Source organism: Hemitrygon akajei, chromosome 8 (assembly GCF_048418815.1).
Source record: "Hemitrygon akajei chromosome 8, sHemAka1.3, whole genome shotgun sequence".
NCBI classification, from domain to species: Eukaryota; Metazoa; Chordata; class Chondrichthyes; order Myliobatiformes; family Dasyatidae; genus Hemitrygon; species Hemitrygon akajei.
Genome location: NC_133131.1, coordinates 113,815,709 through 113,830,820, shown reverse-complemented (window position 1 = coordinate 113,830,820; position 15,112 = coordinate 113,815,709). Strand labels below are relative to the sequence as shown.

Genomic DNA, 15,112 nt, shown 5'->3' with positions numbered 1-15,112 from the left:
CCAGGAGCTGACCATGGTTGTCAAAGGCTACTTGAGAGCATCAAATGGGTCTTGGGAGCTCATTCCCACCAACTTTCTCCCCCACCCAGCTATGACAACCTTAAGTAATCAAAGGCTTTACTTAAGTCCATATAAATCACTTACTACCCTGTACTCTTTCATGCAATTTGTTACTTTGTCAGGGACACAGAGGATGGTTTTTGTTGTCTTCCAGTCATTTTGTACCTCATTTTTGTGCAGCAAGTGTTTAGAAATGTCAGCCAGAGCATCAGCATTATTTTCTCTTGCCTCCTGTAACCACCCTAGAAAAATGCCATTCAGTCCTGGGATTTATCCACCTTTGAGTTGGCTAAGGCATTGAGTACCCTCTCTTTATTTATGGAGCCCTTCGCTGGACTCTCACCTTCCCATTTATTGGATTCTCCAGCCACAAACTTTGTTTCCTTTATGAATACTAATGAAAAATATTCATTTAGAACCATATTTATATCTTCTGGCTCCATGCACAAATTACTCTGTAGATCTTAATGGGCTCTACTTTCTCACTGGTTTCTCCTTTACCCTTAAAGTATTTCTAGAATGCCTTTAGATTTACCGTTATATTGTCTGCCAGCAATTTTTGTAACCCCTCTTGCCTTCCTAATGGCCTTCTTATACTTTTAATACTGTTAACATAGAAGCATAGAAAACCTACAGCACAATACAGGCCCTTCAGCCCACAAAGTTGTGCCGAACATGTCCCTACCTTAGAAATACCTAGGCTTTACCCATAGCCCTCTATTTTTCTAAGCTCCGTGTAACCATCCAGGAGTCTTTTAAAAGACCCTATTGTATCCGTCTCCACCACCGCCACCGGCAGCCCATTCCACGTATTCACCACTCTCTGCTTAAGAAATTTATCTCTGACGTCTCCTCTATACCTACTTCCAAGCACCTTAAAACTTTGCCCTCTCATGCTAGCCATTTCAGCCCAGGGGAAAAGCCTCTGACTATCCACACGATCAATGCCTCTCATTATCTTGTATGCCTCTATCAGGTCACCTCTCATCCTCCGTCGCTCCAAGGAGAAAAGGCTGAGTTCACTCAACCTATTCTCATAAGGCATGCTCCACAATCCAGGCAACATCCTTGTAAGTCTCCTATGCACCCTTTCTACGGTTTCCACGCCCTTCCTGTAGTGAGGCGACCAGAATTGAGCACAGTACAGGGTCCTATATAACTGCAAAATTACCTCTCAGCTCTTAAACTCAATCCCACAATTGATGAAAGCCAATGCACCGTATGCCTTCTTAACCACAAGAGTCAACCTGTGTAGCAGCTTTGAGTGTCCTATGGACTCGGACCCCAAGATCCTTCTGATCCTCCACACTGCCAAGAAACTTACCATTAATACTATATTCTGCCATCATATTTGACCTACCAAAATGAACCACTTCACACTTATCTGGGTTGAACTCCATCTGCCACTTCTCAGCCCAGTTTTGCATCCTACCAATGTTCTGTTGTAACCTCTGACAGCCCTCCACACTATCCACAACACCCCCAACCTTTGTGTCATGAGCAAATTTACTAACCCATCCCTTCATTTTCTCATCCAGGTCATTTATAAAAATCACAAAGAGTAGGGGTCCCAGAACAGGTCCCTGAGGCACACCACTGGTCACCGGCCTCCATGCAGAATATGACCCATCTACAAACACTCTTTGCTTTCTATGGGCAAGCCCGTTCTGGATCCAAAAAGCAATGTCCCCTTGGATCCCATGCCTCCTTACTTTCTCAATAAGCCTTGCATGAGGTACCTTATCAAATGCCTTGCTAAAATCCATATACATTACATCTACTGCTCTTCGTTCATCAATGTGTTTAGTCACATCCTCAAAAAACAGGCCTCTCCCATTAATTCTCTATACCTCTTATATATTGTATTTCTCCTCTTCATTCAACCCTCAATATCCCTCAACATCTAAAGTCCCCTGTATTTGTACCCCAGGCTTTTATCCTTACAGGAACCTGTTGTCCTTGCTAGTTATCCTTTAAATGCTTCTCACTGTGCAGATGCAAACTTACCTACAAGTAGATGGTCCAAATCTACCTTTGCTAGGTCCATCCTAATGGAAATGGCCTTCCACTAATTTAAGACTTTTATTACTGGGTCAAACCTATCATTTTTCAGAACCATTTTAAAATATATGGAGATATAGTTACTACTTCCAATATAATCTCCCATTAACACTTGCTCTACTTGACCAGCTGTATTCCCCAGTTTAATTGTCCAGTAATGTTCCTTTTGCTCATTGGTCTATCTATATACTGCATCAAAAATGCTGGCTTGGACTCACCTCAAAAATTCTGCTCCCTCTGAATCTTTAAGGCAAACTCAATTAGTATTATGGAAATTGAAATTTTAATTAAAGCTTTGAGTTCATCGGCTTTACTAGTTATACTTCTTGCCTTAAAATAGGCACAGTTTAGCTTTGAATACTCCTGCTGTTCTTTTACTTTATTGTTATATGTTCTGGACTTACTAACCATCTTTCTCGAATTGATTGTATCTCTCCATCTGGAAAACCACTCTGAACCCCGATGGAGAGGTGAATCACCTAGGGGAGATACAGTAAGTTGGGAGGATGGAGAGTTAAATTAAAACTCAGAGAACTAAATCACAACTCTGAATTTACGTAAAGGGTCTACAGCATTGTTCAAAAAGAAACTGCATTATTATCTGGCATTCCAGCCAATATTTATCCTTAACTGACATCATCAAAGTTATATTTGTTTTTAAAGTGTTGGATCTCCCAAAATAATGTAGAAACCAGCTAAGTGACTTTAGGATGTAACGGGCTAAAAGACTGACATGTTAAAGGTTATGCCACCTATTGTTACCAGAAAGACTATTACAATACTCATGGCACTTCTTCATTGACAGCATTTTCATATGATAGCTATCTGCAACAAACTTGCTGCTATATAGAATTTTTAAAAATATTTCACTTTGCTAGTTGCCAAATGAACTTTGAAGCAACCTGTATAACATCTATTAATTCAAGTTTATGAATAGTCTTGGGGAGGAGATTAATCCAATATATTATATGTATAAACATTCAGAAAAACATTCTTACTCTCTGCACTGAAGCTGTAACTGCCCTGTAAAGCAATGTTTTTTTTAGGATTTGAGGAAATCTTGTTCCTTTCTTTCTAGTTTTAGTCTTTTATTTCTTCTATGTTGAGATACAGTTGAGTTTACAGTTTAATCTTCTGCTTAAAATTACAGTAATGGACAAAAAAAAATGTATTCATGTAAAATCCAAAACCCAATAATTACTTGAAGGAATCAGTTGAAATTATTTCTATCTTCCTTAAATATTGATTAAGCCATCTTTTGTAAGAACCAGCTGACAAGTCATAGTATTTTCTGTTGCAATTTAAATAATTTGAATGTTATTTAATTTATATCTGAGATTAATACAGTAAATATTAATTAGCAGATTTTTTTCTAACACGGACACATGAAAGCCTTTATGTATAAATAGTGGAAGTGCTGCTTCTGTGGCTAGCTTTGATGAGAATTATTTCATAATTTATTTGATTTATATAGACTATCACCAATATACCCCAGTCTGATCATCTTTAATATGTCTATATTTTCACATAGATCAATCTTTCAATTTATACTTTAAGTTGACTTGTGACATACATTTTTATATCTCTTTTTGTTGTCTAACATTCTGAGTATTTCATTAATAAGCTAGTGCGTTATATTTCTCCAACAAGCTTTCTCCTTTTCCTGATGGTTTTGAGTTTGCTGAGGTATGCTAATGTGTGCTCAATCATCTAGCATTTTGTCAAAGTAGCATTCTTTGCACATGAAAATCAAGGGTGAATGTCAGTAGGCTATTTTACGTTGGGGGATGTCGCAACTGATCTTCATTTTACTTGCACTTTTCAACAAGCTTACCAATTAGAGCAGAAACTTTGAGTAGTCATTTACCTTTACAGCCCAAAGGTTCTTCTATTTTGTTGCAATGCCCAAGAGCTGCATTTGCCAAAACCAGTGTATTTAGTAGCAGACTTGGAGAGTGAAACTGGAATTTTCCTCATCTAAATGGCTGTTTGACGTTGGCCATTGAGCTTCTGATGAAGCATTTACATTGGCTATCACCATCTTTTATATTCTGAGGTTTACCTAAAAGAGCACAATCACATTGCTGCAATTCGGAAACCGCCTTTTTGCAGTAGGCATTGGCAAAACTCAGCAAGTCTTCACCCTCCCTTAACTATTTCCAGTTCATTCATATTCCCGAGACAGCTTTCTTATTTAATCAGTAATTTAAGATATATTTTAAATGATAAATTAAATATTATAAAGCTCTACCAATATCAATTTCATAGCACCTAGTATTGTGAAGCACTAATCATTTCCTCTCTAGTAATGGAATTCTTCAAAATAATTTTATTACCAAACCACACTCAAGTTTAATTTAAACATGCCACCTTACTTTTCAGTATTACTTGAACAGTCTGTGAGGAATAACCTGTTCTGCAGAATTAACCACAATGTACTGCAGTTTCTTGATGGCCCGAAATGAATTTCTTCATCCATTGCAGACTGTAATGTTTGCTGTGACCTTTGTTATAGATTGCTGGGCAAACGTTCCTTTCTTTCAGTACTCCATCCTTATCCTGATATATAGACTGAAAAATCATAAGGTATATGAAGGTTGACTAAATAAAATTCCCTGAGAGTAGTCATTTACAGTACCACACACCTGAACTCTAAATGCCACCTCATTATCAGCAGCAATTGCAGAAAGTGGATTATTTATGTGTAAATCTTGGTTAAGTAGAAAATTAAGAGTAGGAGTAGGCCATTTGACCCTTCGAGTCTGTTCTGTCATTCAGTACATTCATGACTAATCATCAATCTCAATATAACATTCCCACTCTTTCCCCATTCTTCTTGTTATCTGGGTGAGTGCTGTTTCACAACACTCGATAAATTAGACACCATACAAGACATGCTCACTTGATAAGCACCTAGTCCACAACTATTCAGAGTAGCTACTTAGAATAGGTTAAATTCTTGATAAATGCATTAATAAATGGCATTAGAATTCATTTTAACGTGATATGTTTCTATCAACTAGTGAAAATCAGTATCTAATAAAAACAATCATCCTCCTGATCAATAATTCAGGCCCATTATCCAAAAGAAATGTATACACGCTGGTCTTGATGACATAAGCATTGACATTTCTCTTACACTAGACACCTCTGTGTTTAGCTACCCTTTACTTTCCCAGAAAGTGCATGACATTAACCAAACCCTGGGCAGTAATCCGATAAACAATATATTCCTACCAATCTAAAAGAGAAAATAAAAAAGTGATACCTTATAATAATTTTAATCTAATCTCTGTTACATCATTAAATCTTCTTGTTCTGCTGATGAGGACATAAACATGAATGCTTAAACTTCAGCTACATTAGGGAAAATTATATTTTCAACACATATTTGTGAATTATAAATACTTCTGAACAATATTCAATTGATTCAATTTAATTTGTTGTAATTATTCATTTAGCTAAGAGAGACGATATGGTGTAATCTAAATAATTTAGTCAGTGCCTCTCTGATTAAAGCCATATAATTTTAAGATTTGTCTATTGAAGGAGTATCTTTATCTCCAGAAAATATAAAGTAAAAATAGATGATAGAAATAAGATATTTTTGTACTTTTCTTATTATTTAGATTGTAGTTCAACATTAATTTAAAAACTAGATTGGAGAAAACCAAGCTAACAGCTTATGCTTGAGTCAAAATACACCTTGTTTAAAAAAAAATCATTGAGGTTGAGGAATGATATTTCTGGAGGCTGAAGCAAATTTTCATTTAGGTTATCCAAAGTCACTGTCAAATACACCCACGTCAGTTATAGCTAGGATCAAATAAAGACTGAGTGTATATAGCAATTGAATGCCAAATTAGAGCTAGTTTCATACTGTGGATTCATGCCTGCTATTTTAATTATTTAAATGTATTTAATTAAAAATACTCGAGCTCATTTCAAGTTGTAACAGTTGACAAGCCGAGCGACCTTCATTCCACCAGCCTCATAACCACTTGAATCCCAAAGATACAAGGATGGTGTTTTAATCCACTGCACCACTCTGAGTCACTCTATGGCTATTTTCCTATACAGATCTAACATGCACACATGCACATACCTGTACTCAGACACACACAGTAATAAAACATGGATTTTACAATGTGTCTAAGTGCCATACTTACCTCTCTCCCTGCTGATTGTATTGGCAGGACTCAGAGTTCTGTTGTGTGAGCCAAGTTCATCAGCCTCTGGCCTCAAGGTTCTGTTCCACAGTGGAACTTTCGCACCATCAGGGAGTGAGGTAAGAATGGAGCCTCTGAGCAAAGTTTAGAAACTTAATCAAAACAAAAATGTAGCTGGTAAATATATAGAAATAGAAAATATATCATAAATAGAAATATTCTTTTAAAGCAGTGGTCCATTCAACTCCACAGAGTCTGTTATATATTCAAAACAAAAGTGAAATTGGAAATAAAGTGATTTCACTGAATTTTTTGCCCAGTGAAGTAGCTTCTTGAAGGCTACTTGGACTGGATAGTACCATTCTGGACTGGTTAATTTGCCTTATCACTTGCCTTATAAATGTTGCATTCTGGGAAAAAAGTTGCATTTTACATATCTTGTGGATTTTTTCTCTTATCTACATTAATAGCTTTAATTCATTTTTGCTCTTTTGTTTCACCTTTTCAATTTCTTTACTTTCAAAAATTCAAATTAATGTTGGTCAAGATATTTCCATCACCTGTCTGTAGAATTATTTCTGTTGGAAACATTTGAAGGCCAGAAACAGAAGCAGTACGATATTGGACGAGCTCTTAAAAACATAGAACACAGGTTTCATGACTGGCTTTCACTTTTACATGTCATTAACCTCTAGAGTTTGGCACATTTCGGGACTGAAAGATGAGATTCATTGAAGCTATAAATCTATATGTATCTTTTGTTGTATCTGAGCCCATGACAATTTGCTTACAAAGATTAAATTTGGCATAAGAGTTTAATGCATATATTCATGGACAGCTCTTTAGTTGGACTAACATCAACTGTCACTTGAAAAAAGCTCATTAATGGTCCATAACATGACTTTAGGCATCAGGAGGTATTTCTGCCATTAAAACTGTCGCAGAAACAGCAAAATGCCAGCAGTGTACAATTCTTTTTCAGCAGTGTTTATGAAATGGGCCAGTAAATCTGTCACGAAGTCCAATCAGCACTGATCTTAATCAATTATCTTTGTGAGCTAACCCATATTTTGAAAGCCATTTGGAAGAAAACGTGATGTAAAAAAAATGAACAACTTAAAATATTTGTACAAATATTTTACAAACAATTCAATGACATCAATTTCTGCTTTTTGTAATAATTTTCAAAAGGTTAAAAGAAATATATGATTAAAATACAAGTGTTAACTAAATTTTAGATGTTGTATTTTATTTCAAGGTTAATAGTTACAAAATGTGCGCACAACTTTATTTCCTATTTCTGTCCAAAGTAACATAATTTCAAGCAGGTAGCATTGGAATGTAATTCCTATAGTAACAGAGATTTCAGTGTACATGATAGTATAAATTTCTCTAACGTAGGATTTTGGTAGATAAATTTAAATTTCTTCTTCAAGCGCAACAAAACTCTCCAAGCATGTGAACAGGAGGATTAACCGTGTTTAAAGTATAAAAGTTTAAAAAACATTCTAACTCTTTACCTTCCTGAATAACCTAGGCTACTGTTATTAATTTGAAGGTACGTCTTTAGCAAGAGCAGTGCTTAAAGCAGCATGCTACCTAATTCCATTATCTCTCATGAATGTTACACTTCCATTCATTTTATGAAGAAGAATTATTAACAAGTTATAGCACACAGCCCTGTCCATGAATACTATAATAACCTTGAAGAATATACTTCATAAATACTATCGTCATTCATTTATTCAACCACAAACTTAGTTATTGTGCATGATTAATTAGCACCAAAAAGCTGATGTGGAATTCACGATCTTTTTATATTATTTCAGAACTTGTACCAGAATAGGTTTCTGGGTTTGGCAGCCATGGCATCGCCTTCCCGAAACTCTCAGAGCCGACGGCGATGCAAAGATCCCCTCAGATACAGCTACAACCCTGAGCAATTCCGCAACATGGCTGTCACCATTCCACGTGCAAACAGTGACACGAACCTGGTGAATTCAGGGAGTCGTTCCACCTTGATGGTCAGCAGCTCCCGTTACACCATCGGTCAGTCACAGGACCTTATCATCTGCTGGGATATTAAGGAAGAAGTAGATGCTGGGGATTGGATTGGCATGTATCTCATAGGTAAGGATGTTTATTACCATTATTTAAATACACAGAGGATTTGTTTATGATTAGGTGCAGTCAGAACATGCAGAGAGTTATTAATCCTTTGTTTTCATATTTTCATTTTACCTAACATTTACAATTGTCTTGCAATAACATTAAATTGCTAAGGAAAGTGTTATGAGCAGCAAGAATCATATTTAATGGCAGAGCAGGAGTCAAGGGCCAAAAGCCTAAACCTATTTCTGTTTTTAATGTTCTTGAAATAATAAAGGTCACTTGTCTTTGCTCATTTTCCAAATAACTTGCATATCTCTTAAAAGTATTAACTATCGTGACTGTAGCAATGTGCTACACACAGCGCTGAAATAACGACATGCAGTTGGTAAGTTGTTTTGAGACTAGTTTATTCAAACTTCGCGGCACTGGCATTTAATCCCTAACGCCCACCCTCTCCGGGCGGAAATGACGTCAGAGGTGCATTACCAAAGTCTCCCCCCGTACGCTGGCTATTTGTGAGCCGGTTCGCCTGCGCAGAAAGTGGGTCGCCACATAACCCCCCCCCCCCCCCCCCCAGAACCGGCGATACACCCCCCAATGTCCACAGTCTGGATCAGCCTCTGTTTGGGAGGTCTGCCTCTGCGCCGCGGTGCCTGAACCTCAACCGGCTGTGCCAAGTCCACATGGGCTGGTTTGAGTCGGTCCACCGTGAAAACCTCCTCTTTCCCCCCAATGTCCAGAACGTACGTGGACCCGTTGTTGTTGATCACCTTGAATGGCCCCTCGTACGGCTGCTGTAGCGGTGCCCGGTGTCCGCCCCTTCGTACAAACACAAACTTACAGTTCTGCAGGTCTTTGGGTACATGGGTCGGGGTCCGTCCGTGCTGTGAAGTCGGTATGGGGGCCAGGTTGCCGAGCCTCTCGCGTAGTCTGTCCAGGACTGCTGAGGGTTCTTCCTCTTGCCCTGTTGGGGCTGGTATGAACTCTCCTGGGATGGCCAGGGGTGCGCGATACACTAACTCAGCCGACAAGGCGTGCAGGTCTTCTTTGGGCGCTGTACGAATTCCAAGCAGGACCCAGGGAAGCTCGTCCACCCAGTTGGGCCCTTTGAGGTGGGCCATGAGAGCCGACTTCAGGTGACGGTGGGAATGCTCCACCAGTCCGTTCGACTGTGGGTGGTAGGCAGTAGTGTGGTGTAGCTGCGTTCCCAACAGGCTGGCCACAGCTGACCACAGGCTGGAGGTGAACTGGGTGCCTCTGTCGGAGGTAATGTGGGCCAGTACCCCGAAGCGTGCTACCCAGGTTGCAATCAGTGCTCGGGCGCAGGAATCGGCAGATGTGTCGGTGAGCGGGACCGCCTCTGGCCACCTCGTGAACCGGTCTACCATAGTTAGGAGGTACCGCGCTCCTCGGAACACTGGTAGGGGGCCCACGATATCCACATGAATGTGGTTGAACCTCCGGTGGGTGGGTTCGAACTGCTGCGACGGGGCTTTAGTGTGCCGCTGCACCTTGGCTGTTTGGCACTGTGCGCACGTTCTGGCCCATTCACTGACCTGCTTGCGAAGTCCGTGCCACGTGACCTTGCTAGAGACCAGCCGGACAGTTGTCCTGATAGATGGGTGCACCAAACTGTGTATGGAGTCGAAAACTCGCCGCCTCCAGGCTGCCGGGATAATGGGGCGAGGTTGGCCAGTAGCCACGTCGCACAGGAGGGTCCTCTCACCTGGGCCTACGAGAAGGTCTTGCAGCTGCAAACCCGAGACTGTGGTCCTGTAGCTGGGCATCTCATCGTCTGCCTGCTGCGCCTCCGCCAGTGCTGCATAGTCCACCCCCAGGGACAGGGCCTGGACAGCTGGTCTGGAGAGTGTGTCCGCCATGACGTTGTCCTTTCCCGAGACGTGCTGGATGTCCGTCGTGTACTCGGAGATGTAGGACAGATGTCGCTGCTGGCGAGCCGACCAGGGATTGGACACCTTCGTGAATGTGAAGGTCAACGGTTTGTGGTCCGTGAACGCGGTGAACGGCCTGCCTTCTAAGAAGTACCTGAAATGCCAGATTGCCAGATACAGTGCCAACAGCTGCTGGTCGAAAGCACTGCACTTGAGTTTGGGTGGTCGTAGGTGCTTGCTGAAGAACGCCAGGGGTTGCCAGCGCCCCTCGATGAGCTGCTCCAGCACCCCACCGACTGCTGTGTTGGATGCGTCCACCGTGAGGGCGGTCGGAACGTCTGTTCTGGGGTGCACCAGCATCGCGGCATTTGCCAAGGCTTTCTTGGCTTTAACGAAAGCGGCCACGGCCTCCTCATCCCAAGTAATGTCCTTGCCTTTACCCGACATCAGAGTGTACAAAGGGTGCATGATACGGGCTGCTGAGGGGAGGAAACGGTGGTAGAAGTTCACCATACCAACAAACTCCTGCAAGCCTTTGACCGTGTTGGGCCGGGCAAAGTGGCGGATCGCGTCTACCTTGGCGGGCAGAGGTGTTGCCCCGTCTTTGGTAATCCTGTGGCCCAGGAAGTCGATGGTATCGAGACCGAACTGGCATTTGGCCGGGTTGATCGTGAGGCCAAAATCACGCAGGCGGGAGTAGAACTGGCGGAGGTGGGACAGATGCTCCTGGCGACTACTGCTGGCTATAAGGATGTTGTCCAAGTAGATGAACGCAAAGTCCAGGTTGCGTCCCACCGCATTCATTAGCCGTTGGAATGTCTGTGCGGCATTCTTCAGGCCGAATGGCATTCGGAGTAACTTGAACAGGCCGAACGGGGTGATGAGTGCTGTTTTGGGGATGTCTTCAGGAAGCACCGGGATTTGATGGTACCCCCGGACGAAGTCTACTTTGGAAAAGATTCTTGCCCCGTGCAGGTTTGCTGCAAAGTCCTGTATGTGCGGCACGGGGTAGCGGTCTGGAGTTGTAGCCTCGGTCAGTCTGCGGTAGTCGCCACATGGTCTCCAACCCCCAGCTGCTTTGGGCACCATGTGCACAGGGGAGGCCCATGGGCTGTCGGACCTACGTACGATCCCCAATTCCTCCATCCTCTTGAACTCCTCCTTCGCCAGACAGAGCTTTTCCGGGGGGAGCCTTCGTGCGTGGGCGTGGAGGGGTGGTCCCTGAGTCGGGATGTGGTGCTGTACCCTGTGTCTGGGCATGGCTGCTGTGAACTGCGGTGCCAGAATCGATGGGAAGTCCGCCAGGATTCTGTTGAATTTGTTGTCTGACAGCGTGATGGAGTCCAGGTGTGGGGCCGGCAACTTGGCTTCACCCAGGGAGAACGTCTGGAAAGTCTCGGCATGTACCAATCTTTTCCCTTGCAAGTCGACCAGCAGGCTGTAAGCTCGCAAGAAGTCCACCCCCAGGAGTGGTTGGGCCATGGCGGCCAGTGTGAAGTCCCACGTGAACCGGCTGGCACCAAACTGCAGCTGCACTGTGCGGGTGCCGTAGGTCCGTATCGTGCTGCCGTTTGCGGCCCTCAGGGTGGGTCCAGGCTTCCTGTTGCGGGTGTCGTACCCCGTCGGGGACAAGACGCTGATCTCCGCTCCAGTGTCGACCAAGGAGCGGCGTCCAGACTGTTTGTCCCAGACGTACAAGAGGCCGTCCTGGTGGCCAGCCGCCATAGTCATTAGCGGCAGCTGGCCCTGGCTCTGGCCCTTGCAGGGCGGGCGACAACGGCGGGCTTCTGTGCCCCACCGCTGGTGGTAGAAACACCACTGTTCACTGTCCTCCTCACTTCTGCCTCTGTGTTGTGTGCGCCCCCCCTGCCAGGCCTGGTCTGGTCTGCTGTTGGGTGTGTGGCCTGGTAATCTGACCGACGGACGCCATGCTCTCCCTCTTGGCTTTCCACAGCACGTCTGCCCAGGCCGCCACCTTCTGGGGGTCGCTGAAATCTGCGTCGGCCAGCAGCAGATGTATGTCCTTGGGCAGTCGCTCTAGGAACGCTTGCTCGAACATGAGGCAGAGCTTGTGTCCGTCAGCCAGGGCCAGCATCTTGTTCATCAATGCTGACTGCAGTCTGCCTCCCAAACCATCCAGGTGAAGCAGGTAGGCACCCTGCTCACGCCGTGAGAGTCCAAAGATCCCAATGAGCAGTGCTTTGAATGCATCATATTTGCCTTCTTCCGGGGCGACTGTATGAAATCTACAACCTGGGCGGCCGTCTCCTGGTCAAGGGCGCTCACCACGTGATAGTAACGCATGGAATCAGAAGGTATCTGCCGAATCTGGAACTGGGCTTCTGCTTGGATAAACCACACACGTGGTCGCAGCGTCCAGAAAGCTGGCAGTTTTAGCGAAACTGCGTGAACAGGTGAAGAGTCGGTCATCTTTGGTCCAAATCCCGTTTGACCGTCGGGGTCACCAATGTAGCGATGTGCTACACGCAGTGCTGAAATAACAACACGAGACTAGTCGTTTCGAGACTAGTTTATTCAAACTTCGTGGCGCTGGCATTTAATCCCTAGCGCTCGCCCTCTCCGGGCGGAAATGACATCAGAGGTGCATTACCAAAGTCTCTCCCCGCGCGCTGGCTATTTGTGAGCCAGTTTGCCTGTGCAGAAAGTGGGTCGCCACATGACACTGTATTGTTCAGAAAAGACTGATACATATTTTGAAGAATAATGTACTCTTTCTTAGAAATGAATGCCATGAATTTCTAAGTTTTCTCAAATGTGTGCATTCAGTGGAAATCTGGGTGAAATGGACAAATGACATGAGTGGTCACCAAGGATGGACATAAATTACATTTCCTAGCAGTATGATTGTGTCACTGACATTGCCAATTTAAACCATCTATATTGACTACATTGGCCTCTTTCATACTCTGGGTTTCCACTGGCAAATCCCTTATTGAGGCTCTAATCGTGATTGTTTCTCTTTATAATCAATTGCTTCATTCCACTATTAGAGTTTATACCCATCACTGCCTTCCACTGCTAAATCAAAAACTACTACTTTTATTTTTAAAATCTCTTTATATTTTTAAATATTCCTAACCATAAACTGAAGCAAATAAGTCTAGAAAATAGCGTAATCAGAATCAGATTTATTATCACCGGCGTGTGTCATGAAATCTGTTAACTTAGCAGCTGCAGTATAATGCAATATATGATAATATGGAAACAAAAAAAAGATAAATAATAAATAAGTAATAAATACTGGTCGCATTTTTAAATAGTAAAAATTTGTATATGCTGGTAACTATTTACCCTAAAAAGCTAGTGTAGCACTTTATAGCGCCAGATATAGGAAGATCAGGGTTCAATCCTCACTGCTGTCTGTGCAGAATATGTACATTCCCCCATGGCCACATGGTTTTCCTCCAGAAACCCATTCAGGTTAGGGTTAGTAATTTCTGGGCATGCCATTTTAGTACCTGAAGTCAAAATTGTGCCACTTCTGGGTTCCTCGCAGCACTTCACAAACGATGATGTAAATGACACATTTCACCGTATGTTTCAATGTACACGTGACAAATAATCTAATCTAATATTATCTGAGGATATTACAAAGCACATGTATGAACCTAAAATTTTACCTAGACCAGTGGAAGTGTAGCATTTTCAAAGATCTTACAGTATGACGAATTTCAAAATAACTTGAGTATACAAAATTTCAAATTATGCCTTTTGATTCTGTCAAGATTATTAGAAATAGAGCATCCTATGGAGAGCTCCTCCATCAGTGACCATAGCTTCTGGATTCTTGTCAGCTTAATGGTGTAACAATGGCAGTCTCCATCAATACTAACACAAAATCTGGGCCTTATGTCTGTTTGTTTCTGTTACTGGTGCTCCATGTTTTGGATCACTGACACCCAAATTGGATTCCCACTCTGCAATTATGTCTAGACTGCAATGGTGATGAAATATGGAGGGCATGTTATTCTTTTTGTCTTTTCTTCGAGATATTAAAAATATGCTCCATATCTCTGTTCTGATAGTTCGGGTGGGTCTAAGGATCAAAGGGAATTTATATAAACTGGACATCTGGAGCTTGGTTAGTTAAGTGCCACTTGAAGATTTTGGATGAGGAGTCCAGTTGGGGAAGGGACAGTTCTTACATGCTTTGGATAATGATAAGCATATCTAACTTAATATTGTTTCAGTCACAGTTTCTATCAGATAGGCAAAGGGAATGCCCTTAGATGTTGTGTAAGTTTTCAATGAATTGTCTTTTAAATTTTTACATCTCTTTCCAATCCCTCTGTGGGATGAGAAAGCCAACAGCTCAATTTGATCATTCATTTCAATACGTCTCAATAGAATCTTGCTTCATCAATACAGCAGTGGGGTTGGCAAAGCTACTGGTGTGGTCTGTCTCTGACTGAAGGTTTGATTGCAAAAGATTGACTAGTTCATAATGGAGAGCAGCAATATCCAATTTTCTTTCACATTGTCAAAGAAAATATAGGATCATTGATTAGAAGGACAAAGTGCTAAAGTAAAAACCATGGATGTTTCCTAGATGGTGAAATTTAATCATACTTATTTTTACCATTTGTTTAGATGAATTTGGTGATAAAAGAAATTAACATGGATTTATATTAAGTAAAAATTAATATTCCAGTACTCAATAACAAAGTGAATATCATAATATAATAGATTATATATGGCACAGAAGGAGGCCATTTGTATCCACTAACTCCTGTAATGGGCTGGGTTGATTGGACCTAAACTACTCAAGTGTATAGGAGATCTGCTAATATGCATACA

General features: G+C 42.2%; 1 protein-coding gene across 1 annotated transcript in view; it reads left to right on the top strand.

The window, feature by feature from the left end:
- LOC140732165 (E3 ubiquitin-protein ligase HECW1-like) overlaps positions 1-15,112 on the top strand; it is a 453,787-nt gene that overhangs the window by 117,788 nt on the left and 320,887 nt on the right. Inside the window, 1 exon segment of the mRNA XM_073054406.1 lies at positions 8,120-8,420. Within this exon segment, the coding sequence (XP_072910507.1) occupies positions 8,120-8,420 (301 nt within the window).